Raw genomic sequence first — 27822 nt, forward strand, 5'->3', positions numbered from 1 at the left:
CATTCGTTTTGCATTTTTATTTGTAAATTATTAATGCTGTTTAAGGTTTTTTTATTTCTCACACACGTGTTGTTAAAGTTGACTTTATTGTGTTTGTGGTAACGTTTTATTCAACATGTTACGGGACTTACGGGACAGTAGCGGCGTAAATCAAATAAAAATATTTGTAGATGGTTTTCTTGTTGTGTGTTGCGTTGCCTTGCCATAACACTTTATGTCAATGTGTAGTTTGTGTACCATAACAATACCTCCAATGATGTAAAATTTTTGGACAGGGTTTAAGTTTTATAATAACATATTACATGTATATTAAAATTCAAGGTGTCCGAGCAAACTTGTTTTTTTTTATGTGGGAAAGTGCTACATTAACATTATAGGCCTTTGTATTATGCCTTCAAAATCCCTTTTGCTAAAAAACGACTTGCCCGGCTTTGCAGCGAGCAGGAAATAATAAATTTTTAAAATAACTTCTTTTTTTAAGCTTGCTGGTAGAAAGGTCACAAGATTGTTGACATATCAACTTAAATTACTTGTTGTTTACCATGAGGAAAGTTGTTAAGAAGTTATGTGCACTTTTGCTTTTTAGGTATGAGCCAGTATGGATAGTATGGCAGCTGCACACCCGAGACAATTTGTTTCAAGTTTGATTGCACACTTGAGACATTTTTTAGGTTTGCGACACCTAGTGTGTTTGTTCTCTTTAAGAAAAAAATTTGCCTTCGAAATTTTCGTTTTACATTAGTTAACCAGTGGCGCAATTGCATTTGGCGGGTATTTTGAGATTTTGTTAAATATTTGTAAATCGGTTAGCTTTTTTTTGATGAGGTGCACACCTAACTGGTTCGTACACACCTTAAAATTTCTTCGTGCACACTTGCACACCTTAAAATTTCTTCGTGCACACTTGCACACCTGAAAATTCTTCGTGCACACCCGAGATCTCGGCGAAATGTGCCATAAAATCCAATGTGGGGTATGAGTGGGATAACTAGAAAAGCAATTCCAGTTACAACCCAAAATGTTTCTAATGATTAAAAAAAAATGTTTTGTAAACCTTTTACCAATTACATGTGACTATTGTGCATTTAAAACACATGTGTAGACATGTAGAAAGCCTGAGTGTATTGCATGGTTTAGACTTGTTATGTTGTTGCCAGCAATTAAGGAATTAAGTTTCTAAAAAGTACACTTCCATGCTGACTCGGTTTGTAGATTTGTTCATTTGGTTCAAACCCAATTCCATAATTTTTGCTTTGCTATTGTGTTCAATTTTGTACACAGATGGATGCAACAACAACATTTTCATTTAACAATGTTTTGTTACTATCATGTTATAAATGTAAAGTCTGATAAAAAATTAGGTTTATAGGTAAGAGCAACAACTTTATGACAAAACATATTCATCTTCAACCTATTTCTATTGTTTGCCCATTAGAACCAATGCTGAGATTTCATGCATGGCATATGTTTTAAAAGATTCTAAATGTAATAAAGTGCAGGTACAAATATTCAGAAATACCTGTGCAACCTTTCAAACCTATGACCCCTGAGGCTGTTGTTGCACTTCAGCTAAATATCACTAGCTCAATGTTGTTTGCTTTCATCATTTTTGTCTTTTAGCATGTCAAATACTGTACTACTTTTATGCCAGTGCTTCTAAAAAAGCTTGAGTGTGTACAGATTAGTTTTTATTCCAATAAGTTCTGAGGTGAATGCTTGGTGACAGACTGATTTGATATATATAACACTTCAATAGGTGTGGTGTAATATAAAGTTTTGAGGCATTTTGAATACTTTCAACATATAAATATATTTTCTAGAAAATATTGCATATAGTTTTGATTTTCAATGTTTTATAACAACTAAAAATAAACAATCAGTACTACATGATGACTTTTACATATTTGTTTCTTGTAGGTTCAATTTTTCTGTGTTACGAAAATATGTATGTCAAAAATAAGCCATGCTTTTACTAGTTGCCTTGTTTAATCAGTATGAGAACTTAAGTTGTCAACCTTCTTACAAAATTTACTTTTTTAAGGGGTATAGTAAAACACATTTGTAACTGTTTGTAAAAGTGAACATAAGATATTATGTGTTAACACTATGTTGAGATGCTGGCTACTGTAAAATCTTGATCATGCCTCTTGTCAAGCGAAATGTTTCACCATCAGATTTGTGCAGGGATAATATTCCTTCCACCATCAAAAATGAACTGGAATGTGTCACAAACAACACACTCTCAGGTTTGCAAAACTATTTTTTGAGTGATTTTTTAAATGTTTTGTATATGCAACTGCTGCAAAAATCAATTACTGAATATGTTACCAATTTTTTTTATTAATTAGTTATCAGGCAAAGTAAACATCAAGTTTAATATTAAATTAGTTTTTTTTATTTTACTGTGGTTAAGTATTTTCCCATTCAAAAAACTACATGTTCACTGTAGAAGAATATAGGGTAGTCCCACTAGGATGTGTTTTTTGCAACTGCTTTGTAATGCCTGAGCTTGATAGTGTAGAAATATGCTTGCCCATAGTTAGTATATCGCACTGTAATCTGTAGCAATTGTTGTTGCCTGCAGACATTTAGAGATGGCTAATGATTGTTTATGTTTCAACCATATAGACATGTAGTTCAAATGAAACTAATGCACATTGGGGTAGGATTAAAATAAAGTTAATCTTTAGATTATTACACACATATATATATTTGTTTGAATACAATGTATCCAGAAGTGGTGATAATGTGCCATGAAGTTGACTGAAAAAGCTGTATCTAATAGAAATATAATGTACACAAGCAAATAGAATGATATAAATTTCATGTTGTTAGATATATATACTTATTATTTCACTTGCTTGATATATTATTTCATTTTGATATGCTGTAATGTATAAAACATTCTAGTAAATTTTGTTGTAATTTTACAGTGTTCCTCTGATTTCATATTTGCCTGCTCAATTATGTCAATTTGGTTGGTAAAGGTTTTTTTGTCATGATTTCTAAAACGGTTTGTTCTTTGCATAGTGGGGGGTAGCCTATATGCCCCTGCATGCCATAGACATGGATGCCAAAATTAGGAAAATCGAAAAATTACAAAACAAAACAAATGTTTTCTAACAATCTTTTGCATTTATCTGAGCCATGACATTTCATATGCCATATATTTTGCCAGAAAAAATTTGTTCAAGCAACTCCTTGTTCGTAGAAAATACTTCGTGCATCTCACGACAGCTCAGGTCTAGGTTTACTTTTCCCTGTAGCAGGAATTTGACTGTAATTTTACCAAGTTTGTTCCTTGTAATTGTTAAAAATAAAGGCAAAATAAGGACTCAGGTCAAAAACAAGAACATTTCTTTGAAATAAGGACAATAAATTTTACTAAGACATTGCTCCTCAAAATAATGACAAATCTAGAAGGATAAGGATGGTATGGCAACCCTGCCTATACGGGTTAAAAGATTGTGTCAAAATTTAAGGTTATGAAAATCAGCTGTGAGAAACTAAACAATTAAACAGTGTGAAAATTCAACAGTGTAGGGATGTCAAAAGCAAGTTTCATTTAATTCAAAATACCTCATACAAACTGAAATCTTAGTTAGTAGTGTACGGACATGAGTTTTACATTGGTGAGCACCACACCAACTAAAGAATAATTCTTGCCAAATGAACCATTAGTCTTTGGTAACTGCCTGCTTTCTTTTATAACATGATTATGTAGCACACCAGATTGTATATGCCCAATGACAAAACATGACATGCAATCACAGGATGCAATTACCTGAACAATGTTGGTACTGTGTCTATGCATTATCCATAAGTTATTGCGTCACACTGTTATAATGCACACATGTAATTCTGGTAAATACTACAGGGAATACAAGTAAATGTGCTCCTTGGTTCTGCACACTTTGGAGTGATATGATCTGACATAAGGGTACAAACAATTTTTTTTGCTAAACATCAAAATATTTTCAAAACAGCTTTAGTCTGTTACAAATCATTTGTTCAAGTGAGTGGCTTCTCCAAGTGCTATGAAAAATTAATGCTGCTTCAATCTTGGCCAATGAATATTTTATTACTTAACACTGCTGTGATACAGCACCTCTCTATACCAGCTACAAACTTCATTACCAGTTACCAATAGCTGCAATAAGCATGTGTTTTTGAACAGGAGTTATTTTGCAACTTTCCTCACTGTCAATGCACGCTGAAGACATGTTTGGGGAACTGTTTTCCGAGGCAAACTCGTTCTATTCGAGGGCAAGCCACCTGCAGGATCGAATAGACAATTTATCAGTAAAAGTCACTCAACTTGATTCCACTGTTGAAGAAGGTATGTGGGTGTAAGTTTCTATGCTTGATGTCTGTGAAACTTCAGTGTCAATGTCGGAAGTTTGCTTTTTGAACAGCCTTGCCAATGCCAACTGTCATGATTTATGTAACATGAAATATTTGCTTAGCTGACATTAATATACACCACTGTTTGTAATTCATTTGTATCTAAGTACTGCTATACCTCTTATTAACCCGATTGTTTTCAGTTTTAAGTTGAGTTAAATTTTTTTGACAATTAAATTTGAGGTTTGACATTACTTAGCTGACAAATTCAGCACACTCAAATCAGTCTGTGTATTTGTAAGGTTATGTTACTGATTTTCAAGGCTTTAATAGGCCTTATCATTGTGTGCCATATTTCCTGACAAGTGCATTAGTGAATGTCCAAGGCCAAAAAAATTAATGAACATAAAAAATGGCTCCCTGTGCTCATATATTTTATGTTCTTGGCCAAAAGTAAGTTGTCACTTGTCCAGTAGTGCTATCATTGTGGTTTAATGTTTCCCTGTTATCGAAAAAGTTTAATCAAAAACTCAGGTTTATTGCATTGACTGTTTAGAAACCCACAAAAGAGACCAACAGACTTCTTGTGCTGATTGTGTTTGATGAAAAACATACTTTGTGGGCATTTTATGTTTATCACTGTTTGTTAGACAAACATTAGGGAAAAAGGAATGTACTGCTACTAGGAAATGTCCATCTATTCGGTGTTGTTTAAACAAGCATGTTGTAGTGGTAAAATATATATATATATGTATGTAAAAAACTTGTTATTTCGCTTTAAAACTGAAGGTTGAATCAAGATACATTTATATTTGTTAGATTTTGTAGCTGCATGGAAACTTAAAATTTTCAAATAATTTTAGTAAACTACACAACAAAACGTTTTTTTTCTCTGTTGTGTAATGTGAGTCAAAAACTTCTGTGCATAAAATGGTTTCACATGAGATAAGATGATCATAATATGGAGGTAAAAAATAACGCTTTTATCATTTGTAGTCTTTTCAGCAAATGTAGTTGTAACTTTCCAAAGGTCTTAATTTCAAAATATTCCACAAACTGATAATTCAATGCTGCTGATTTTTTTCACTTATCATTCACTGAACTTATGTGGCATGTGCAAGTGAAACAACGATGAAATTGGGACTTCCTTTGTTTTCGCATACAATCCAGCTTTGAATGGATGCCAGTGTCCAGTTTAGTTAACTGTACTATACAAAGAAGGAAATAGTTTAGGCCGTGGTGCAACATGTTTTTAATATCAGGAACTTATTGCTCTTCCTGGTGCTGTTGGACAGGGTCACTAAGTCAACAAGTCTTACCAATGCATTTTTTGCATGCTGTACCTATTATTCCACAACATGTATGTGAATGTTTCTTGCACTTGCTTAAACTAGAAAACTATTGAAGTGTGTTTAGTAATAAAAACCTGTAAGACAAGAAAATGTTTATATATATTTTTAATAAACTTATGTTTGATAAAGCATTTTTATTCATTTTTTCCTTACATTGCCTAAAGGTGCCATATTTAAATAAAAAAGACCAAATTATCAGGTGTCTTCACAAAACAACAATTTATATTTTAAGTAGAGAAAAAAGATTACTAGCTAAATGTGTTTTGGTCATATGCTATAACAGTCAAACTGGTAACATTCTTTCAAGAGATACTATCCAGCAATGTTGTATGCAACAAATTTGAAACTATTTTTCATGTTTTTTCTAATTCATCAGTAATGACATTCGATCAATTTTTAGTTTCCCTCCATGACATCAACATGCGAAAACCCTTCCGTTCCAGCGGCATTACTGACCAGCAAGTGGTGTCTCGGGAGTCTCTTCCTCCAACGCTGATGACAACTTACAACAAAGCTAACAAGCCACCTCCTTTACAAGAACTTAACCAGTTTAGGTGAGTATATACACAAAAACCCAGCATTAGCAACAATAGCAAAAAAGTCCAACATAGGTGTGGTCAATATATGCATTATTAAAATGCCTTGAACATTACCCATATACTAGTCAATGCCAGTGTTAACTGTGTTCAACTTTGTTGGCATAACAATTTGTGTATGCTATACATCTGTTTTTTTGTTTTTAGGGATGATGGTCGAGATGCACTTAAAATTTACACAGACCCCGATTACTTCTTTAATTTGTGGCGAGATGCAATGCAAAAAGAAATGCGAGATGCCAAGGAAAAAAGAAGAGAACAAAGAAAAAAAGAGGCAAGTAACAAATAACATTGAAACAAACCTTTTTTTCATTTCTATTTGCTTAATAGCGTTTGTAAACTAGTATAACAGCCAGAACAAACACAAAGGCACATTAAATCTTGTGAATAGTAACCCACTTGCTATTCGAGTCTACTCACACTTAAACAGGCAAATCCAATCTTTGCTTGTTACTGACTTTACAATTTGCTTTTCATTGGACCTATATGTACTAATTTATGAAACAATCAGAAGTGTGGTGTGTAGGCTTTGAAACTTGTCAAAATGGGTTACTTTTAAAATGCTAAGTTAGTTTTTGTTTGACGACGCATGCGTAGTTATTATACTTCCTGGCCAATGTGCAGCTCTGAGTCATAGTGCCATAAATGCATTGCCTCTTGACAGGCAAGATGTTTTGTGTTTTATCTTATTTCCTTTCAATGATAAATAAAAGATCAAGTATTTTAGAGATAATATATGTTGTAGATATTTGTATGTACAGCACAGATCATTTAGATTTAATTATTCAACAATTTTCTTTTCTTAAATCTTTTGTCCAGTGGTCTAGATTGTTTTTTTCTCTAAATTTTTCATTTTTAAATCGACTTATGTGCACTGTATTCTTAACAAAATGTAAATCTATAAATTACATGTATCTTACTTTGAACTTGTATGTAGAAAATTTTACGAAGTTACTTAAATGTTCCTTAAATCAACTTAACAATCTAAATTTTCTCACCGACAGAAACGAGCAAATCCTAATTACCGGGAAAAGAACAAAGTTAAAATGGCTATTCCAAAATCCAAACTGAGAGCGCAGCAGATGCAGAAGGGTGTAGAATTTGTTGACACGATGAAACCATCCATGCCCGAACAAGTGAACACACATCAAGAAGCACATGTACAAAAGTATGTCATTTTTCTGCACAAGAAACATACATTTTATATGTTTGTTTTAATTACTTTCAAGTTACTCTCTAAAATTAGAAGAGTGATGCATAATTGATTTTAAATATTTTTTTATTATGTCAGTTTGCATTCAACTTGATATTTAATTGATAATTAAGTATGAAAATTTTCCTTTAACAAGCTTCTGTTAAATTCATTATTAAACATTTGTTTGTGTTTATTATTTCAGTTCGCATTCAACTCCAAGTCTACAGTCAGATCAAGGCACTGACTTCTCTCACATCCCACCACCCCCTATGTCTGAAATGCCACCCTCCATTCAAAGTACAGTTCCACCCCCTCCCCCTATGGGCAATGTTGTTACGGATTACCCCACACCCCCAACTCACCTACCACCCCCACCGGGACCCCCAACAATGAACGGGGGAATACCAGATTACCCTGATCCAAATATACCTCCCCCACCCTCAAATATTCCTGCACCACCACAGATGAATAATATACCACCACCCCCTCCACCTTCAGGGATTCCCCCTCCACCCCCAACTGGGGCTTCAGGGCCAGGTAATTTACATAAAAATAATATACAAAAAAGAAAAATTAGCAGTATACTTGCAAGCAACGTTCAAAATAGTGTGGCATTAACCGCTGCCTTCTATTGTTTGTGTGTGGTGTGGTTGTACATGCAGGAATCATGTACTTAAAGTCATACTGCTAGATTTGGTCAGTAATAGTTGATCGGCGGTCTGTCATGTTTCTGCGAAGTTTATAACGACCGCGAACGACCGCTTATCACCGAAACAAGCGATTATAAATCATGCATGGTCTGTATTGCCCGGTGATTCATTGTGTGGTTACCGGCAGCCTTGCTCTCTGATCCACGTCGATTCGCGGTTTGCACCGTAGTCATGTAGCAAAAATGCACGGTGTAGTCTCGCGTACAACAATTTAAGTCTATTGGCAACTTGACCAGACGAATAAAACGATTTAAAAAATGTCAAACAAATAACTAAAACGAAAGTTGTAACTACCTACTTTTGCTGTCGTCTTGGCCGTTGTCTTGAACATTGCGTTAGCCAAACTACAACTGAAGATAAATGACATTCGTCTTCCATGCCTTGAAAATAACGCAGTTTCGGTCTATATTTTTGGGACTGTGACCCACTTATTGTTAAGTTGTGATATTTTTAGCGGTTTGTACCATCGGTTTAAATTTTAAAGAACCTTTTAGTTTACTTTTTTGATAGTTTGGCAATTATAATCACTGTGGGCTATAACAACCCAATACTGTGTGCTTCAAGGGCTTATTGGTTGGTACCCACAGATAAGACGTTTGTGTGTAACTGTCATAGCGAGGCCCAATCTGTTTATGGGTTAAGTGCCACGCTTAACTTTTTGTGCAGAGTTAGCCGTGTGAGAAAACCTTTGGTCGTTGCATGTGGGATTGTGATTATAAAAACCGTTTGTCTCCGAAAATGTGCAATCACAGAAACTGCAGAATTGCGGACATCCTCACTGCAGTGCTGGATTAAGGGTCTGCTGGCCTGTAGGCACAATTTATAAGTGCCCCGAAAATCAGGATTGCCAACTAAACATTAGAATTATCAGTGTTGCCAAATCATTCTACTGATTTTAAAGTGGCCTGGATTTTTGACTGGCCTGTTGGCACGTGCCTACTTTGCCTAATGGTTAATCCGGCACTGCCTCACTGCGAAATTCATACTAGTTTACTAGCGCATAAATGAAGCTAATAGCCCAGAGAGCCATATCCTATACCTGCGACAAAAATTTTGCCTCACCAACATTAAATATGTTGTATTTACATTTCAGTTCCACCTCCTCCCCCTCCGAGTGGAGTTCCTCCTCCTCCTGCAGCAAATAGTGGGGGCCTCGCTAATGCTCTCATGAATGTCAAATTGAAGGAACGAGAAGAACCTGCCCCTGCCCCTGTGGATGAACGAAGTAACCTTCTGTGCGCCATTAGAGACGGTAAGTTGATTGTCTTCTTGGTGGTTTTGTATCTTAAATGTATTTTGCAAAATCAACTTAACGTTTTCCGGTCGCCGAACACTATTTTAGTTGTGTCATACAAATTGAAAATGTGTTTTAGCATAGTAACATAAGAACCCACAGCAGACATAATTTGCTAAATACCAGTAGGTGGCATAAATAGCACAATTATTTAAATTAACAGTGAGACTGAGGTAGGGTTAGAAACTTAGTTTAAAAGTTGATTTTATGAAAGCCCTAACCGTCAGCATTTTGCACACAGTTTGCTTTTAATGTTTTAAAATGCTCTTTACGCCTCCATCAGTTTTTCGTATCTTTGTCTGATGTGAATTCTTACGTTAGTAGAGTTTTTAAAAAGTGCCGTAGCATGATGATGAAACAGCGCCATTTATGTTGACTTCAAATACCTATTTATTTAGTTACAGGATACGCAGGGATTTGTGCGATTACTGTTTTCAATATTAATTAGCAGATAAAATCAGCGACATGAAACTAAATGAATTGGCAGTACTGACTTTTGCATCATTCAATTATCGTTCTTATTACCGAATAGGAAAAATGCAGTTTTATATTGCTTACAGCCTTACACAAACATTTTGACTAAACTTACTTTTTGTTTTACTCACAAGACATAATAGCCATGACGTTAATATTTAGGACGTTACAAAAAACCATGCATGTATAAGAATTACGTGGTATTTTAGTGGCATTTTTTGACGTATAGTGTTGACGTTAGTCACTGCGTCACTAAACACCACTTTCCACACAACCTCTACGAATTTGAAGGACGACATGTATGGATAACCTTCCTACGTTTGAGCAATACGTAAATCCTTCACAAGACAATAATTGTTGTATAACACATCAGCAATAACTGTGACACGTGCATATACGCCTGAATCAAAAATATCTAAAACAATTCTAGCAGCTCTTTTGACTCCAAGCGGAAAAATGCTCAAGGTTTCAAAAATTTCATAATGTTTTCGAACACCTGTGCATTGAATGCCCCATAATTGAGTGGTGTTTTGTGTAAGGCAATCATTGTCGTTAATTTCTCCGGTATTTCAGCCATTCATTGTAGTTGTTACTCTATTGGTTGCTTTGAAATGCAACAACTCGTGTATTTGTAATTGAACTTCAACAGGGTTAAGTGCGATCGTTTCAATTACTTTTAGCCCTGGATCTTGTTGCCACAAAGGTTATGTGGATTTTTTTGTCTCGATTGTCCTTTGTATTGTCGCTTATAGAGATAAATTATATCCCAACAATTTTCTAAACAAACTAATCCCGCAAAACTGTTGCAAAACGAGTTCCCGATACGTCGACCTTGTTTCCATTTTGTTGATGGGGTATATGGATAACTTTATGAAAACAATATGTCAAATAAAGTTAATTTGAAAATATCTACTTTATGGAGGTTTATGTGCTTAAAACTCTCGAACTCTGTTTTGGAGGCTCTTCTCGGATAAGTTGAATTATAACATCCCCCCTATCAATTTTTGCGTTGCTAATAACTTCGTTACTGTGTAAGTAAGCAAACCAATATATTTAATTGTACCATACCATGTGGAGAATTAGTTAATATTTCTAAAATAAAATGCTAAAATTCAAAATATTTTGTCCAGGTATTAACCTAAAGAAAGTTGAACAACGAGAAAAGACGGCTGCAGCGACGTCTAGCGGTGGTGGGAACGATGTAGCGTCGATCCTCGCCCGTAGAATCGCCGTCGAATTCTCAGATTCAGAATCTGATTCGTTTTCGGACGACGACGACAACGAGTGGGACTAGTGACGACAAGCCATGCGGTACTCGATTACGTCACATTGTTTGACGTCATACTCCCTGACGTCACAGCCCGCCGACGATGGCGAAGCAGTATACGGGCTCGGAAGGTGTCGTGGCGAATGCATTGTACTTATATATACGCGTGCATACATATAAATATATTTATCGTTATTGTGTTGCGCTGACGGGGCGGTCACGAGTGATGTGGTGGAATATACGGATCACTACCTTTGCAGATTTGACTCGGACAATATACTGATGTATGCGGGCTGACTTTCAAGCGATTTTAATATATTCAATGCAATCCCATCGTGCATGCAGCCCTAACGCAATATTTAATGTCGTAAAAAGGTTTTCTTTCCAGTATGATGTCATAAAGTCACGACGTAATTGTGACGTATTTTCGTGACTGCCGCTTGCTTCCAATTGGATAACGCCACATTTTTACTTTGGTCATTTTATTCGCAAAACGTCATACAATTTTCCGCGTCCATTAGCAATTCTGTAGATACATTTGCGCCTTGTCTAAATTTAACCCAATGTTTATATCTTGTCCTGTTGCTTCTCATTTAACTTCTGTTTTACATAATCGGACTTTAACGTGATTTTTGGTAATATTTTGAACACGAAAATGTGGCGTAAGATTAAAGACAGTTGTGAGGTATGCTTAGTTTGCTGGGCGCATTTTGTCACTTGCTGCTGCAAAATTTAATGAGAATTAATGTTTTTTGCAACTTGCTAGAGTTATAACCAATTGTCACATTGAGAGAAAAAAACAAAATATTACTTCTTATATTACGTCATAGTGCTTCCTTTGGAAGTGTGATGTTGATTTCGTCATCAAGTGGTCTGTGCTTGCCCCATCCTGAAAATCTGTGACGTCATGCATTTCTTGTTAATTTGTAAAATATGTTTTCGTTTATTTTCTGCTGCTCGGCTTACGACAACCGCAGTCGACCACATTGTGCCACAAATTACCGCAAGCAACAATCAGTCGACTTTTTTTGATAAGTTTCATTGTTTATCTGCACTCTTTTGTTTGTTTTAGTTTAACACTTCGTTTTCTAATGCTATATCAAAAACTTTCATGTTTCGAAAGTCTACTAATCACAGTAAATTTATTCAAAGAGCCATTAAATTGGAAGAACGAAAAAAAATCATTACTTTCTTTCTATATATAGCTAATTCCCGTTCGCCTTTTAAGACTTTTTAAGCAAAATGTAGCAAAATGGTAGAATCAAAACATAGATGTATAATAACATTATGCTTTTTAATGAGTGTAAAGCATATGTAAGCTTAAAATTGTTAATGCCCGATTAATTTCGACCGAATGAAAAATTGAATTTTGACACATGGTTTCGTCAAATCGTCTTTTTCCAGCAAAAGAGAAATGGATTTCCTAACCTTACAAGCTATAAATCAATGACTCAATTTTTCTGAGCAAGCTAATTTAACTTCCTGGTGTTTGTCCTGTACAATCCCACACACCAATCATGACTTGTTTTCATCAAATCGTTGCTTATGTTTCCACTTTTCCGCTTTTCCATCTAGCCAACTTGTTTTATTTTTGTCAACTGCGCGCTACTATTGACTCGTAATAATTAGTCGAATTTTGTTGTTGTTTTATTGTCGCCTGCGCCCCGCGTCGTATTAACCGGATTTGCTTTCATTGCGCCACGCTGTATCCCAACGGTGAATAACATTCAATAATTAACAACACAAAACACCTATACCAGAACTCCAAAGGCCGCTATTTCAGTCACATCAGAAAGCTTAGATTAATAGTTGTTTTCATGTGAAGTCATCTTTGTATAACAAGGCAGTTCCGGTGGTTGTTCTTGTCGCTGATTGGTTGATCAACGGCGCGTGATTAGATTACTTATTTCTAACCAGCTCAATCGATAAATTGTGTTGGATATTTTTGGAACATAAATTGCAACCGCTTTCGCAATACTAGTCGGAAAAGGAATGTAAATTTTTATAGAACAGCAGTAGGCAGGCGTCAAATATTCACTTTTACAAGAGTCTTAGACTTTGTCGCTAGATATTACACCAACTTTTGCCGTCAGTTTCGAAAACTGTTCCACTCGATAAGATCGAACGGCAAAGGTCATTTTGCTTGGTGTCAATTAAAATAACGAATAAAAACTATTAAACGCCACATTCATTTCGAGGCCAGTTGCAACAACATGATTGAAAACTATTTAAATAAACATGATTATACGATATCCGTGAAATTGCCAATATAATTACCAATCGCCAGCTTCGCCTGTTGAAATCTGAACATATGTAATTCCACGCGTTTTATTTGCTACTCTTTGCCTCCTCTAGTGTAGGCCACAAGTGCCTGTTGTTTGTCAAAGAGTAGGATTGTGAAATACATCAATACATCAATTAAGTCAGTAATTTGTTAGCACCCAGAAGCAATAAATTACTATCAACCTTGATGTATGAACAAAAGTACAATTTATACCTTTGTATGGCCGTTCACCACGCGCCGTCTTTGTTTCATTAACGCCAACGCCTTGTCATGTTCGACAAGCGGAACCTGTTTATTAAATTAATCGCTATTACTAAGAAAGTTGCCAGCTATGAAAACATGCCAAGGTTGCTATATAACCCAACACCTTGTCCTCAACTAACCATTGCCAATTTTTTGACTTCACCGATTGAAAACTGACGAAAGGCAACGATGCAAATCGTAGTCTTTCTTTTTCTAGGTGAGTATATTTCTGTATGTTTTCATGCACTTGTGAAATGCTTAAACGTGTTATTTTCATTTTAGGTCTGGTCTATGGCCAACTGACAAGGTATTTATCCAAATTAAACTTATAAGCTTTACTGTTATTCGCCATTGCTAACTTCGTTCACCTTTTTTTCAGCGGTCAACAATTTTTTGATGAGGGTTCCGGCGAGAATCGTAAGTTTTTGTATGACAACTTAATTGTTTGAACTTAAAACCTGCTAACGACAAAATTTTTATTGATATACAAATCTTGGAGAAAATAGGCTTTTCACATTTTTTTTCGAGCATCGAAGTCTGCCGATAATCGCTTTGTTTTGTCGCTTTTTTGAAAAAAAATGCACTCGTTTTTCCGTAAATCACAGGCTTTTAAATAATGTAATTTTTTTAAACCCATATTGACCTGGCATAACCGGCGATTATTTTCTTTTACACACAGCTTGGGAGAACACAAATTTTGTGGAAGGCGTGACACAAGAATGTCCCCCAAATAAAATGGGAAAGAACTGTGCATACGGTATGTTTTATCTAATCATTCTGGGCAACGTTTATCCTTATTTCTGCGATTCGCGAAATAATTCTTTCCATTTTCCGCAGACCTTTACAACCAGGACCCCGAAATTCATTGGAGCGAATTCGGACAGGATTGGAGTGGCAATGGGACATTATGTGGGGTATACGGACAAGCCGGAGTTTACACCTTCGACGGGATCGTGTACGAACACAAGGGGAGGTGCAAATACACCATGTTCCAAGTCGAATACCCTTTCTTCGCCGTAAGTATAGGCTACTGCCAATCACATTTTGTTTGTTTGTATTTGTTTGAAAAAAAACAACACAACAATGAGTAATCGTTTTTTTATGGTCTGACTAATCCTAAATTTCAACGTAAAAACGAAAAAAATACTAAGCTTATAAGTTATTTGATTTTTAGACACATTTTTTACAACCCATGAAGTTGACATTAGTTAAATAGGAAGGTCTAGGTTATTTCATTCGGTCTTACGATATCTTTAAAAACAATCTTGACCCAAAACAGCAAAACCATACATGTATTATAACTTACTTTTTTTATATTTAAAACCCTGATGGCAACCAAAAAGCTGTCACTGTCGTATTTTAGGTTTTTCGGTAGAATAAATGACCAAGTGATAGACATTCTAACAATTTCTAACCACACCACTCAGGTTGAAATCGTGCGTGATCCGCAATGCAGTCACGGCGAGTGCATTAAGCGCGTCGAAATCCATCATATGATGTTCGAAATTGTGATGGAAGATGGCTTCACCACTTACCACAGAACTGACAGCGACATGGTGCATGTGATCGGCCCCGAGTAAGTGTTTTATTTAACTTTAACTCTAGTTCGGTTTATGTTGCATTAAAATAGTGAACCTAAGTGACTTTTATTAAATGTTTCGTATTCTCGTCTTTGTCATCTCGAAAAGGTTTTGTAAAAAATGTTAGTAAAGTTTACAAAATGTTGTTATAGTTCACAAAATATAAGGAAAGTTTAAGCGGCACAAAGCAGATAAACTTACAAACGACCATAGTACGCCAGGCCTATTGAAGCTGTTCTACCGAATCAAGCCTGATCCCTCGATCCAAAAAATCTAGCCTGCGGTGGGATTCGAACCAGCGACATTTACGAACTATTGCTTTCTTAAACAAATATAAAATAAGACCGGTTTAAAAAAGATGTAAAGTTAGTTATTTAGCTATTCAATTGACGGAAGCTTGCAACTTTTTTTGCAGTGATGAGATGTCTATGGAAGGAATATTCATCAGCAAGCATAATGCGATGCGTCACATCACTTTGTTTGATGGAGAACTCACCGTAAGTTGCGATGGACGATCTGACATCTTCATTTCGTTGGGAAACTTCCCATTCGAAGTGACTGGTTTGTGTGGAAACCGAGACGGGGATCGTAACAACGACAAAGGTAAAACTACGTTCAAACCCGCTTTTAACTCAAGATGCTCAACGTGAAGCTCTAATTTTTCAGTTTTTTATATTATTACCGTGTTAACGGGTCCCTTTTTGTTTACAGAGATCAGGGCTGGCGAATTCATGGACTCTGAGTGCATCGAGACCTATGCTCTTCCCCCAACCGACTACGAGTGCATCTACAACGAGGTTTTTATACATAAATGTATCTGCTCTTAAATAAAAGTAACAAGCCAATAAGTGATAAGTAACCTGCAGAAAGTGCACACAATTTCGACCTATAATGTCTCATCAGTGCAACTGGTGACAAGACATAGGCCGCATTGGCTAGTACTGTCATCTAACGACACTCCAGTTTGTTGGGAGCATTCTGGAACCAATTCTGTTCGATTTTACAACTGGGCGTAAACCACAGATTTGCTCTTGGTTGCTATGTTTGCTTGTTGCGGTGCAATGGAAAGTTAAATGTCAGCTAAAAAATAAGATTATGTTCGCCAATTATAATTATCCCACAAAGTTACTTATTCAATCACTGTATTCAAAGTGTACTATCGATTAATCCCCATTCAATTTATATTGCTAACAGGTTGAACAATTTTTTAACTACTCACATTATAGCTCAATTCCACTTAAGTTTGCTGCGAGTATCTGCAAATAAGAACTACATTTCTAACACATAAGCATCACTAATCTAAGGTCATAAATATTTCACTTTTTTAAACAGGAAGTTCTCAGCGCTTGCATGATTATGGCGCATGGATCATTCGCGAAATGCAACAGGCTTTTCAACCCAATTACGTTCGTGTCGCAATGTATGACTGAGATGTGCCTCTGCAACTACATGGAGAACGATTATTGTCTTTGTGATGTCGTGCAGCAATACGCAAGAATTTGTTCCAAAGCACACATTGAAATCGACGAGTGGAGAACCCTTCCATGCTGTCAGTTGAGTTGTTTATTGATTTGTTTGAGTAGAAATGGCATTTTAGGTATTTGTCAGAAATTAAGTTTGGTTTATCCACATATTTGGCTCTTAATATTCAATGTTTGTTATTGTTATTACCAAATAAGTGTTTAGCATTGTTAGAAAAAGTATTGACTAATAGTATTAGAAAACTCGATGAAATGAAAAGTCAATTTCAACATACTGCAGTAAATATAATTGTACACAGATAAAAAAATCTTAATAAGATTTGTGTGTCTGAAAATCAATTTAGAAACCAAAATACGTATGTCTTAAAATTTAAGACAAGACTGAAATCAATGACAGTTTTTAAATTGAGCACAAAATTTGTAAAAACACATTTTTTTTACACGAGCTTAACCTTTATTCTGTTTTTTAAAGCTGTGAACTGTCGCAGTGACATGGAATGGACAGAATGTGGTAGAGGTCCAGTTGCGAGGTGCAGTGCTGTCGGAGTTCTCAACATGTATTTCACACCGTGTCAGGCAAGATGCCAATGTCCAAATGGTAAGTCACAATATTACGCATCGGTACTCGTTTTATCCATGCCAATAGTGGTAATTTGATAAAAGAACAAAATTTTCACAACATAATCCGACTAATTGTCTGAAAGCTTATTAAAATTGTTATGCGTATAACTTGATCTGTCGGCATCTCTGGATTGAATAATGCATGGCTTAAACCGGCTCGTAACGCGAAAACGTTTGTGTGCCTCTGGTTTAAACATCTCATATGATATATCAACTACGCTTTTATTTACAAACTTAAAATACTTACTGATAAATTTACAATATGATTTTTAACTTGGGTATAGATAAAATCTGGGACGTGAGCACACAATCATGTACATCATACGAGCAATGCCCATGCACACACATGGGCGTAACGTACAGAAGCGGAGAGGTTCGGAACGAGGATTGCACATCATGGTGAGACAGCAAAATTGTTTTTTTTTTTAATTCTTTCTGCAGGTGCTTGTCATTTTTGGATGTTTTTGTGCCAACACTAGTTTATTTTCTTGATGTTCATTTCTGAATTGATAAAGTTACTTTACAAATCATCATCTTTTCATATATGCAATAAATGTATAATTATAATTTGTATACTTAGCTAGTTCAAATATGGCAACTAACTTATTGAACATGCTAAGGTGGCGTCATAATACCTCGTTCTCACCGATGTATCAGTCACCAACATTAGGACGAAATTTGCCTATTATTTTGTTGATTTAGTTTGTGCGATGGTGGAATGTGGAGTTGTACGATGGGAACATGTAATGCAACAGCATGGTCGTACGGTCATTACCATTACAAGACCTTCGATGGAGCTTACTTCACAGCACCAGAAGAGTGTCAAGTCTTGCTTGCTGAAGACACCGACGTTAACTTCCAAGTTTACGTTCAAACTTTCCAGGTGCGAAGTTTTTGTTTTTAATTAACAATTAGTGATTGTGAGCATTTTACGACATAGATGTGGACTGACGTAAAATAATCCGCGTAAAAGTGGTTAACAACGTTAAAAGCGGTTTGTCTACCTATTAAAGTCAGCTGTTTTTCAAAGTTTTTAGGCAATATGTTTTTGTAATAGACCATCAAAATCTTTAGAAGTTTGAAATATATAGTTAACCTGGTCTTTTTACACAGGGTGAGACTTACAGGGCTGAGAAGGATGTTCATGTATTCGTAAGGATGGGAACTCACGTGATGCACTATCTCCTGTCACGAACTGGTGAGCTGTTTTCACACGTGCATGGGGTGCTCGGTACAGCGGGAATGGAAAAGGAATCTGTCCCACATTTCAAGCGTAAGTGATTTTTATCCCTAAATATCCAAATACGATTTGTGTAGTCAACTACACGTAGACTATTGACCATAGGGTCCCGTTTGAAATATGGACACAGCGAATTACCTTCGTTGCCATGCAGAAATAAATGACATTTCGTGATAATTTTGTGACTAAAAGCGAAGTGATACTAAAAATTTTATATTTCAGTTTTATTGGTTTGACATGATGGAGAGATAAGCAACAAGTTCCAGCAAAGTTCTAAACTTAAAATATTCCAACTTAAAAATGCGGTTTTACTGATGTAATAGAAAACTGTTTTGTGTGCTTGATTTGAAAACATCATTTTATAAAATTCCTGAAATTATATGTTGGATTACTTCACAGGGGGAGTTGTGGACATTGAGCGTTTTGGTGAACGCGGCTTCGACATGCTGCTCATCCAGTTCCGTGTTCGCATCCAGTTTGACGGAATCGGATTTGTGGTTGTCATGGTTCCCCAAGAATACTTTAATCAGATGAGAGGTATTGGTGGAAACTTCAATGGAATTATCAAGGATGATGAAAATCTACCATCTGGTGAACAAGCTGTGAGTAAAGTTTTCTTGTTTCAAACGATTAAAAAAAAATCCTTTTTGAGCCTTAATATTTGTATTTTTGAAAAACTGTTCCCTGCAGCTTTAAACATTCAGCCTATTTCTTCGATAAAACGCTAATGAAAACCTTGTTTTAAGCCAATAATTATTGTTTATGGACCAAAAGGTAAACACCTGATTATGTTATATTTCTTCTTTGGACTATTCTGCATATCGTTTAATGGTCAGATAAAGTCTCGGCATAGATGAGAAACATCGAATACGTTTTAGCCTACATAGAAATAATGGTTTCATTATATAGCTGCACTTCTTCCAAAATTTGAAAGCTTGAATTTTAGTAACAACGAAAAATATGGCGACTAATCTATTATTTCGTCGTTTGCGTGTGACGTCAAACGACCCCGAAATTTTTGGAACTTTGAAACAAAGTTGGTCTTTGGTGTGAAATATTTTGTTGACTGCAGGCTCCTGTAGAACTCGTTCGCTCCTGGAGGAAGGATTATCTTTGTGAGAATCACGTCCATTATCATCCATCCATATGTTGGGGTAAATACTAGAACAAAACAATGTACTATCTATTTATGAATAAAGTTCGGCATATTGTAACACAGAAATTTATAACTATTAAACTGTTGAGTTTTAGCGTTTGTTGAATTTAAATTGAAACGGTATTCCGCGTGTTTTTATTGCGTTTAAACGAGCTCTAATTATTTTATCCTCGTACACCTGATTAAGGCCTTTAATTAAACAATTTATTTTTTGTATACACAGGTGATGACATCAACCACATCTGCGGACACATTTTGGAGAACTCGCTTACTGGTTGTGGTGTTCACGTTGAACTTGATCATGTTCGTCAGATGTGTATGGAGGATGCTTGTAATGCAAACTTTGAGCTTTCCATCGACATGACGTGTCAATACCTCAAGTCTGTGGTTGCAGTGTGCGGTCTGCATGAAGTGAAAGACCCACTTTTGAACCAACATATTACAGAAACCTGCCGTAAGTACACGTATTTGAATTATTGGTATTTTAGTTGACGAAATTTTAGTTAGTTTTGAAGTTGTGTAATCAGATACGTAGCAAATTATTTAATATTTTTGCATTTAGATATATGTATGTTTGCTAGAAAAATGCATTTATGATATGTTTCCATCAATGTCTTCCAAATACAATATGCCAACAATTAAGTCTATAATATTCTTCTTCGACAAAAATATTCATTTGACAACACTTTTATAGCTGTTACATGCCCCGCCAACAAGGTCTACTCAAACTGTTCAAGCAGTTGTACGTCATCATGTCAGTCTGTCGGACTCTTTTGCGCCACCATGTGTTACCCTGGATGCTTTTGCCCCGAGGGAACTTATGAAGATGAGGACGGTAAGTGTTCCAATTTTAATGTCACGAGTTTTTCAGAATTACAATACAAAAACGTCGAAACGTAATCGTTGGTCCCTAAAAACAAGTTAAAATAGTTAAAAACAACAAATATAACTACATGTTTTTTGGTTTGCAAACCAGTATTTACAAGGAAACTTGACATGCAGTAGTGCATATTCTTTCTTTGCATCTTAAATGCAAAGAATTTCAAAAAACAAACGTCGTACATATGGTTAGGCAAAACACTTTCGTTTCCCCCTTTCTATCGTAAGTCGACAATTTATACACGAAGTTGTGTAAAAAATGTCTCCTCATGAGCCACCGAACAGCTTTCCTCCAGTCTGAATATAAACGCAAATTTTACTATTTTTCTAGTGGAGGCAAAACAACTGACACCTATATTTTTGCAGGTACTTGTGTCTCCCAGGAAATGTGCGGTTGTTTCTACGATGGTGAATGGTTTAAATCTGGATCTGTCAACAAATTCATCAACGACACCAAAGTTTGGTGAGCAAAATTGCCGGCATTTTAACGCTCTTTATTTAAGTAAAATAAATATCGCAACAGTGTTAAGGTTTAAACATAACAGTGACCCATTATTTGCGATATCGTGATAGGTCGAGAATCGAACATGTGGTAATGTGGGAATGAACATGTTTAACAGACGTGTTAATAGATGTGAACCACTGTTTTTTGGTGTGACTTATTAATGGACAATGCCTACACTGTACCTTTAAAGCGTTTTCCAAACAAATCATCAGTTTTGGTATAGGATTAAACACCTTAGATAGCGTTACTTGAACTGACATTCACCATTTACCTTCGAAGCAGTAAAGCTAACGGATCTTAAACTTAAACTGATTTGACCAAGGGTTTTATTTTACTAACGTTCGCGATTCTCTCATAAGCTCACGAGCGTATTCCCTACTTTTTACAGCACATGCAACGGTGGTGATATGTCTTGCGAAATCGTCGGTAAGTACCTTACACGTGACTTGTCCCATTTGTGACGTAACACCTAACCCTAACACGTCATTTCCGTGCAGATCCAGGTACCCTCTGTCCAGGAGATCTGGAATTCTTCGATTGTGCTTACGTGGAGCCTGGTTTTACTGCTGCAGCTGGAATGATGACTTGCGAACAACCATTTATGGTCGCCAGAATGGAAGAGTGTGTGGATGGTGAGTAGGACTTTTGCAAACTGGGCGAGTGATAGTGGAAACTGTGAAGAAGGAATTAAACGATATAGTTCTTGTGCTGTAGCTGGTACTGCGTTGACAAAAATTGCAATGTCTTTCTAACTAAATACTGTAAACATAAAATAAAGGCAATTTTATGGAGCTCTTTTTGAATTTGTATTTTTGCATCGACGTTTCGGCGTCCTACACAGGTCCCCTTCAATATACAGTACCTGAAAATACTTATGTTGTTACACCGGAGCTGACAATCGTGGCAACCACAAGCACGCTATAATAATGTTTGTAACAAAAAAAGTAGAGCGTAATACCTTATTTACTAGTATTACCAATTGCAATTGGTTCTCATCGCTTCGGAGTTTGGCACAAAATGTGCTAATTGGAGTAATGTCAACAGTGTGAAACTCGATTTTATATTGTTCTCTAGATAACTTTTACAAATCGAGATACCTGGTGACAAATCCAGTATACGTTATTTGTATTTATCAGCTGTAGGAGTAGTAATCTTACGGATCTTAAAACACATTTAGGCGTTGTTGCGCCCTTCTGACAGATGGTAATAAAATATTAAAACTATTTCTATGTTATGTTGGTCATTTATAGGTCTGACCACTTTTGACTTTTAGCAGTGTTAACTGTATTTGTTGTTGTGTCTCAAGGTTGCTCCTGTCCTCCCGGATTGTATGCGACCCCTGAAATGAAATGTGTCCCCCTGGAAGAATGTGGATGTGTCGGCACCAACAACAAGTATTTCCAGAGCGGAGAAACATATCAGGATGACTGCAATACTTGGTTAGTGCTCCAGTTTAACAAACGTGTTACATAGATCTACTTTTAATATTTATGACGAGATTTTTGGCCTAAATAATAATACAAAAAAAAATCTTTAATTTTAACATCTCGACAACAGTATATAAGTTAAACACAAAAGTGATAAATGTTTGAAAATAAGATAGGTGTCCACCAAACATACCAATCACACACGTGACACAGCAAATGGTGGTTTCATATCTAAACAATTTTGAACCTCTATGTGTCGGGTTGCTGTAACAGCTGTAACTGCTTTTTAAGTGAATTCAACTTTATTAAAACTTAATTGTTTTGAATGCAGCACTTGCGAAGGAGGTCTGTTCGTCTGCACTGACAATGTTTGTCCCAAGACGTGTTCGTCGGCAGGTGGCGCTCATTACCAGACCTTTGACGGCCTGACATACGATTTCCATGGAGAGTGCGAATACGTTCTTGCCACGGTCAGTTTGAAGTTGTTAATTTTAAGTTTTTCCTTATCCAACAACATTCACCTAAATCTGCACAAAAGGTGATTCAAAACATACAGAACATTCACGTTTGAATGACTTCAAAGATGGTTTAGTTATTTTTTTGCGATGTAATCGGTTTAGTAAAAGTATATTTTTTAATTTTTCTTTGATTCCTATGACCAAAATCATGCAATTTTCCTAATCGGAAAAATGGAATAAAAACAAACAGCTCTTGAATCAGCAAAAACACATTTTGTGATTTTGTAGGATTTCTGTCCAAACAACCCAGGTGGTGGACTCTTCAGCATCATCACGAAAAACCAAAGATGTGGAACCACAGGAATGACTTGTTCAAAGAGTGCGGTTATCACTATTAAGGTTTGTGGATTAGTTTAAGTAGACTGGTTTCCAAATGTTTGTGTTAGTGACTAAGAATTAGTTTAAAAAAGTGGTTTAGTTATTAGCCTGAAGTCAAACAAACAAATTTTAACGTAAAGAGTACCACAGTGCAAATTAGTTAATTACCAGTATTTTAAGGGTTAAACCGTGTGTCTTTTTTGTGATAAAAAACAGCTAGTTCGTTTGGTATTAAAGTTTCTGTGCTTTAAAATCTTAAACTAATAAATATTTATATCTGTCAGATTGTAACCATGATTTTCTTGTGTTAACAGAACAAGCAAATCACTTTGAAGCAAGGACAAGTTCCAACCATCACCACCATCGCAAGCACTAGATTCCGACGAGCAATCACTGGTTACACTGACCATGATGCATCTGAGATCTTCCTCATTAAACAGAAGGGTCTCTTTACTGAGATTTCAACGTGTGTCGGCATCACTGTGTTGTGGGACAACGGAACAAGAATCTACGTGCGACTTACACCCGAGTTTGCGGTCAGTATTTAGTAAATTTGAGGCATATAAACTGTTTATAATAGTGTCAATTTGGTTAAAGTTTAGTGTTAATGTAAGGCAGCTATTTTCAACAGAATAAAAATAGCCAACCAAAACAAAATTAAATTGAAGGATTAACTGACAAACTTGAAATCGTCCATTAAAAAGTCAAAATTTATAATTTAATTGTTTATTCTTGTTTGTCTTGATCTCGATTTTATCCAAAACATCCACACTCCTTTACATCATAAGCATTAGTTGACTTTGATAAAAGCAAATTTTAATTAACCTTTTTTGACGATGGGTTTCAGATGATGCAATAATTAAAGCCACTGTAACTGATTTTGAACTTTTAACCTAACATTTTGTGTTCGTTCGTTTTCAGACCAACGTATGTGGTCTCTGTGGTAACTTTGACGGGATCGATAGCAACGATTATAAAACAAGCACAGGAATTATTGCTGATCCAGTCGAGTTTGGAAACAGCTGGAAGGTAAAACATAAAATATACATAAACAAATTGTTAAATTGTTATTTATTTTAAAACGATAAGTTGTCTGATTTGTTTGAGCATTTGTATTCACCAACATTTGTAATGATCAAATGGCTTTCTATGACTTGACGACTCTCTTCAACTTGAAGGCTGTGTACTTTAGACCCGGTGTATTTGGTGGTAATACTTTAGTACATAAGCATTTAAAAGATAAGTAAATGTTTCCCTGTATAGGTACCTGAAGCATCTTCCAGTTGTAAGGATGCCACACTTGCCAGCCAAGTAAACGACTCTTGCACTTTGAGACCAGAGCGAAGAGAATGGTCCGAAGAAAAGTGCAGCGTCATTCTGGACAAGAATCTGTTTGGCGACTGCCACACAAAGGTGACTAAGCAATTTTGTAGTTGCAGGCTAGTACTTTTTACCTTTATCTAACCTAAACCGAACCGGTAAACAAGTTGCACAGAACTGTCAGGACCACAATATAAAAAAATCTCCCTTGATTTGGAATTTGCTTCGTTATATATTTGATACAATAAGTTACGCTCTATCACTTATGGAAGTAACGAGACCTCAACTTGTTCCAATTTCACGCGTTAGGATTTCTATATATTTTGCCCTGTTCCGTATATTTAAAATACACCGGTCCGAAGAAAAATATTCGTTTGTTGAGGGTTTAAATCGTATTGGAGATATATTTTGTGATGCATGCCCTACTGCACAATCACCATAACGCTATCAGTAAGCCGGCAATAGTGTGTTTTACAACTCAATCATTTTTGGTGTTTTCTCAGGTCAACCCACAACGTTACTTTGATGCTTGTGTTCTTGACACTTGTGGATGTGACGGAGGTGGTGACTGCGAATGTATGTGTACTGCCATCGCTCATTACGCCCATCAGTGTGCACAGAAGGGTGTCGTGGTTGAATGGAGAAACATGAAGCGGTGTCGTAAGTTTCCTTAAATAAACAATAGTTAACCTTCAAGTATGTCGAAGACTTTTCGCTACAAAATTGATCGTTTTTATTTGGGCGTCTTTTTTTGCTAAATGTTACTCCAGTCAAATATATCAATAAATCCGGGACTATAGGCCCAAATGCATGATTCGAAAAATTACAGCATTTCTCTCATAAAGGCTGTAAATCATCTTCGCCATAGCATGCAAGAACCACGCCAAAAAAAGCAATTAATTACTATGTCGAAGAGAATGGGCTATAGAAATATATTTAAATGAAAACACATTAATCCTACTATAGTGACTTCAGAATATAGTTGCAAAAAATGTTTTTTATAAAACTAACTTACAAAACCGCACTTTTACAAGTAATTAATCTAGAAGAGATAGCTAGAAATTATCAATCGCCTATTTGTTTAGCTCTTATGTGTGAGATCTACAACAAGAATGAGGAGGAATGTAGGTGGCATTACAGAGCTTGTGAATCTTGTATCACTGACACTTGCTGTCCCTGTCAATCATCTGATGACGCAGGCTGGTGTGTCGAGGGATGTTTCCCCAAGTGCCCTGACGTAAGTCTATACTTATAAATTTTTCTCTGTGTTACCAAAACCGTTGACTGCATAACCGTTATTGAACATCACAAAAAGATTATGAATTATGTTTATAAACTTATTTTGAGAAATATCAAGGGTCAAGTCTATTTTGGCGATTTTACCATTTAAATTTAAACTGAGGAATTAGACAATCTGAACTCGTAAATTTGTCGTATGTAAACCCCACGAAAGATTTGTATTGTTCGTATTGGAATGTTTTGATTTTCTATAAGTTTTTGGGGACACATATAGGCCTTTACTTCCTCCTAACCCTTTATAAAATTGGGAGAAACCTTTTGTTTATCTGGTGTGCTAGAACATCGTGTTACGTTCTAGCTATATTTGAATTCTTGTGCATTATTTTGGGGCATACTGAATGTTATCTCTGGTAATATATCACTAAAGAATATTTACAATCTCATTTAAATCATGTCATAAAAACATAAAATATCAAATATGAAAAAATACTCATCTTATTTTAAGATGTTGTTCGCAAAAATGAACCATACCCAAGCAGATTTGTTTGTTGTATCGCAGGGTTTCATTTTGGACGAGATGACACAAAAGTGCGTGGCAATTGGAAACAGCGACACCGAGTGTACACGTTACTCGGTCGAAAACAAGTGCAGAGTTTGTGGTGCGTGTTATAGTTACGGTGTTTAATTAAAACTTCACTGTTTTATCTGTTGTGTGAATATTTTCAGAAACATGTGACGTTTGCAAAACCAAATCTGGTGCACAACTTCGAATTCAGGTGAGAATTTTATCTTGGATTTAATATGTCCGAAAAAGGGTACATCTGGTTATTTTCGCCAAAATTCCCACCAGAAAGAACAATCTGAGATCGTATGTCCTAAATCGTTCTATAACCGTCCTAAATCATTATGATAGTTGACGAATTCTTAAACAAGCCAAAAAAATGCAAGTTTTGTATTATAAGCTGTCATGTCGCAAACAAATGGGTACAAAATTGAGTTTAAGCATTGTAAAGTGAGGATATTTTACCAATTTTTAGACAAAAAACTGCTTGTGCAATACATGATCTAGTTTTATTTAGCTTAAACATTTTTTCTTTGTAATGTTTCTTTTGTAACGTAACAAATTCTTCACACCGTTTCAGCCTGGAGAGACCAAGTACTTCCCTCTGAACACTGATACGTGTGAGATTGAGTGGTGTGCGGCAACAACTGATGGAGATCTTTGTTATAACGGAACAATCCAACTTTACATCTGTGAAGAGGAATACAAACCCATCCCTAAATACGATCCTTATTTCTACAAACTGAACTGCTTCAACTCCACCACATCACTATGCAAAAACTGCCGGGATTGTAGTAAAGGTAAATTGTTTATTTTGTTTTGAACCTTTTATTGACTTCAAAGTAGGGATGTGCCAAAACTGCAAATGCTTTGTTTGGTCGAGCACCGAACATCTCACTTTAATGCTTGGTGCTCGGCCGAGCACGCTCGGTGCATTATGACGTCACAAAAATCCCATTTCTACGTTTTAGCTCTACAAGGCCTCTTACGTCACCGGCGGTGTTTTATTAAGCTGTACATGCCCATAAAGTACGGGTTTTTCCACCATCTGGTGCATTTGATAAATCATTCGTTTTTGTTTATAGACACCGTTTAGAACACTAGTTACATATGATAGCAGGGCGTGAATGTGCGAGTTTAACGCTCGGGTCAGTTTGTGCAACTGCTCGGCCGAGCACCGAGCATTAAAAACAGCGATGCTCGGTACCGAGTACTCG

At 36.0% G+C, this 27822-nt stretch overlaps 2 protein-coding genes across 2 annotated transcripts in view; both read left to right on the forward strand.

Moving 5' to 3' along the window:
• The first annotated feature begins 2015 nt into the window (after positions 1–2015).
• Positions 2016–12986, forward strand: LOC145233106 (actin-binding protein WASF3-like). Its single transcript, XM_080097767.1, has 8 exons — positions 2016–2246; positions 4178–4339; positions 6097–6250; positions 6440–6566; positions 7297–7460; positions 7690–8024; positions 9291–9449; positions 11096–12986. The coding sequence occupies exons 1-8, from the start codon at positions 2141–2143 to the stop codon at positions 11257–11259; spliced, it is 1371 nt and encodes a 456-aa protein (XP_079953893.1). The 5' UTR covers positions 2016–2140; the 3' UTR covers positions 11260–12986.
• A 3084-nt stretch (positions 12987–16070) lies between these two features.
• The window catches only part of LOC145234255 (uncharacterized), a 34819-nt gene continuing 23067 nt past the window's right edge, over positions 16071–27822 (forward strand). The window contains exons 1-24 of the mRNA XM_080099004.1: positions 16071–16136; positions 16672–16888; positions 17293–17418; positions 17726–17840; positions 18144–18324; positions 18555–18714; positions 19081–19283; positions 19754–19835; positions 20061–20291; positions 20532–20672; positions 21083–21179; positions 21610–21647; positions 21719–21853; positions 22528–22660; positions 22980–23118; positions 23395–23505; positions 23799–24020; positions 24406–24513; positions 24748–24897; positions 25308–25464; positions 25890–26041; positions 26603–26702; positions 26770–26819; positions 27186–27405. Coding sequence (XP_079955130.1) covers positions 16071–16136; positions 16672–16888; positions 17293–17418; positions 17726–17840; positions 18144–18324; positions 18555–18714; positions 19081–19283; positions 19754–19835; positions 20061–20291; positions 20532–20672; positions 21083–21179; positions 21610–21647; positions 21719–21853; positions 22528–22660; positions 22980–23118; positions 23395–23505; positions 23799–24020; positions 24406–24513; positions 24748–24897; positions 25308–25464; positions 25890–26041; positions 26603–26702; positions 26770–26819; positions 27186–27405 — 3334 coding nt within the window. The remainder of the gene's footprint in view (positions 16137–16671; positions 16889–17292; positions 17419–17725; positions 17841–18143; positions 18325–18554; positions 18715–19080; positions 19284–19753; positions 19836–20060; positions 20292–20531; positions 20673–21082; positions 21180–21609; positions 21648–21718; positions 21854–22527; positions 22661–22979; positions 23119–23394; positions 23506–23798; positions 24021–24405; positions 24514–24747; positions 24898–25307; positions 25465–25889; positions 26042–26602; positions 26703–26769; positions 26820–27185; positions 27406–27822) is intronic.

This window comes from Phallusia mammillata, chromosome 6 (assembly GCF_965637545.1).
Source record: "Phallusia mammillata chromosome 6, kaPhaMamm4.hap1.1, whole genome shotgun sequence".
Lineage (NCBI taxonomy): Eukaryota > Metazoa > Chordata > Ascidiacea > Phlebobranchia > Ascidiidae > Phallusia > Phallusia mammillata.

What these genes read in the sequence shown, in the direction of transcription:
- LOC145233106 (XM_080097767.1), top strand. Translation starts at nt 2,141, where the DNA reads ATGCCTCTTGTCAAGCGAAATGTTTCACCATCAGATTTGTGCAGGGAT. An exon ending in CACAAACAACACACTCTCAG is followed by an intron (nt 2,247 to 4,177) that starts GTTTGCAAAACT and finishes GTTTTTGAACAG; the next exon opens with GAGTTATTTTGCAACTTTCC. An exon ending in CAAGAACTTAACCAGTTTAG is followed by an intron (nt 6,251 to 6,439) that starts GTGAGTATATAC and finishes TTTTGTTTTTAG; the next exon opens with GGATGATGGTCGAGATGCAC.